The 2,557-nt window shown below is 68.8% G+C and overlaps 1 protein-coding gene across 1 annotated transcript in view; it reads right to left on the reverse strand.

Annotated features, from left to right (window-relative positions):
• Nucleotides 1-2,557, reverse strand: part of CLPTM1L (CLPTM1-like) — an 11,199-nt gene that overhangs the window by 3,241 nt on the left and 5,401 nt on the right. The window contains exons 3-5 of the mRNA XM_012721730.1: nucleotides 2,416-2,516; nucleotides 1,183-1,372; nucleotides 413-558 (exon numbers count right to left, since the gene is read on the reverse strand). Of these exons, the coding sequence (XP_012577184.1) occupies nucleotides 413-558; nucleotides 1,183-1,372; nucleotides 2,416-2,516 (437 nt within the window). The remainder of the gene's footprint in view (nucleotides 1-412; nucleotides 559-1,182; nucleotides 1,373-2,415; nucleotides 2,517-2,557) is intronic.

The following is a 2,557-nucleotide window of genomic DNA, read 5'->3' on the forward strand; positions in this document are numbered from 1 at the left end:
CGAGCTGCGGGGTGGCAGAGCAGGCCACGGCGCCTTCACCCGGTAGCTGCCACGTGTCCTAGAGTAAGACCTTGAGCCGAAGCCACGGGCCCCGCTGGAGGCCGGGGTGAGGGAAGGTTGCGGGGGGCAGGCAGAGGGCCGCCGAGGCCCTGGTGACGCCTCGAGGGGCCCCAGGGTGGGAGGCACAGGTGGCCTGAGCACCGACGTGGCAGATCGACGCGTCAGTGAGGACCCAGGGTGCCCGCAGAGGGCCCAGCACGCAGGCAGGATGGGCCGCCTCGCTCGGACGCCGCCACGAGCACAGCCTGCTGCTCCCCCCTCCGGTCTCCCCTCTCGGGGACGCACCGGGGCCACTCAGGCCCCGAGCGCTCAGTTCAGGGAGCGAGCAAGTGAGCGGGGCCCCGACACTTACATCTTCATGTACCGGTGCACGTCAGCCGGCAGGGAGGACCCGTCGAAGACAAAGTCGTCCACCATGACGTTCAGGGTCAGCTTGGGTCTCCAGTGAGACACGGGCTCGTCCAGGGCGCTGGCCGGCCCCTTCTCGGCTTCCACCTGCTGCAGGCGACCGCAAGAGCGGCTGCTGGCGGCGGTGCCGCTGCTCCAGGCGCCCGCCTGCCCGCCTGAGCCCGGCGGGTCCCGGAGGGGCTGTGTCAGGGACGGGCACACAGGCCCAGTAACTGCCCGTGGCTAACCGTGTCACTGAAAAGGACACCTGGACGCCCGCGGCCAGTGCCGGGAAAGGGCTGGGCGTCGCCCCTGAAGACAGCTGAGTCCAGAGGAATGCCAACCTCCAGGAAAGCCCCCCCCACTCCACAGGAGGTGGCTAAGCTCCGCAGGTAGCGACTGGCTCGCAGCTGCACAGCCCACACTGAAGTGCCTTCCAGGTCCCGCTGGCGGCTCCGCCGACGGGCAACTGTCTGTCTGCTGCAGAGCCCCAGTCCCTCGCCTCCGACGCGAGGCCCAAAGGGCACCGCCACTGGCCCTGTGGCGGGCAGGTGCGGCTGTCCCATGCCGCGGGAGGGAGGGCAAGCCAGGAGCTGGGAGAGGTGGGCCCAGAGCCCGATGCCCCGTCTGCGCCTGCACACGCCTCCCACAGAGCTGAAGCCCCCGGGCTGCGCCCCTTCCTCCCCACGCAAGCCGGAGCGCCGCCGGGCGACACCCTGCAGCCGGGACACGCACCTGGGCGGCCGTCCCGCCGGTGAGCAAGTTCACCTCCTCCGGCCTGGGGACCATGTAGGTCGTCAGCGGGCTCACCAGGTGCACCTGCTTCCCGTCATGCCATGGCAGGATGCCGGCGTGGTGGAGAAAGATGTAGGCATACAGTGTCCCGTTGTTTCTCGTCTTCTTGGGCACAGACACGTTGACAGTCCTGCAGCGAACCAGGGCCTGGTGTCCCCTCCAGTGACACCCTGTGCAGGTGCCCACGCTCAGAGCGGATGCCGCGGGCCGTGCCCGACCCTCGCTCACAGAGTCCCGGTGGGCCACGGCGCCTCACGAACTTTCTCAGCGCAACCACCCTGACGCTCCCTGCCACCACACACGACCTGGGACTCGGTGGCAGGCGGGCAGAAAGCGGAGGGAAGCTGGCCGGGCTGCCCGCCGACCCACAGGCACATAGCACCACAGTGCAGGACTCCAAAACCAAGCCCCTGGCCCAGAGTGGGCCCGCCTTCTGGGGAAGGACGCGGATGGCGAATCCTGGAGCCCCCGCCAGGATGCAAGGGCCCGGGCAGCAGCCACAGCCTGAGTCAGACTGGTGCTCAGTAGCTGCTGCCACTGTACAGGGAGGACCCTGCCCACGGCAAGCTGCCCCGAGGTACCGGGGTGGGGGGCTTTGCACCCTGCTCCCCGGGCACTGCTGGCCAAAGGCCTGCCGAGACACGGCGGGAAGATGCCGCTCCTACCCTCACGTTTCCAGCCTTGAGGGGCAAGGCCAGCGGCTGTAGCAGCCAGGGTGGCCGCCACACAGAGGCCGCGGGCCTTTCTGCTGCTTGCGGCCAGCATGTCCAAAAGCACCTGCCTGTGACCTCAGTTCATAGGGTCGAGGTCACCGGCACAGGTGCACAGGGCGCGTGGCCCTCGCTGCCTCCCCAGTGGTGACCATGACACTCATTGGCTAGATCCTGACCAGTGAAGCAGCCAGGCAGGCCCCAGGTCAGCCCCACAGCCACTGCCAGGACCCGTGCCACAGCCCTGGGAGTTGAGGCGCGCTTGACACTTACTTGTCTGTGCCCACATCACCGCTCAGTTCCATGACCTTCCACAAAACTCGCCTGGGTCAGTCCAGCCGCTGCCAGCCCCTGCCAGCAGGGCTTCCTGCAGCTGAAGGGACCAGCAGCCACCGGCCACGGCAGGCCAGGCAGTGCCCGCGGCCCTGGGCGGCAGCAGCGGGAGCCGACCGGCACCACGTACCTTTCAAACTTGGACTCCACGTCGAAGTCCTCCACGTTCAGGACCAGATCCACGCTGTTCTCGCCGCCGAGGTTGGCGCGCGTGGTGGTGTACACGCTCAGCTGAGGAGGCACGGGGTCGGCGGGTGAGGCCGGCGGGCCCC

The sequence above is a fragment of the Condylura cristata genome, unplaced genomic scaffold (assembly GCF_000260355.1).
Source record: "Condylura cristata isolate star-nosed mole 26May11 unplaced genomic scaffold, ConCri1.0 scaffold00007, whole genome shotgun sequence".
Lineage (NCBI taxonomy): Eukaryota > Metazoa > Chordata > Mammalia > Eulipotyphla > Talpidae > Condylura > Condylura cristata.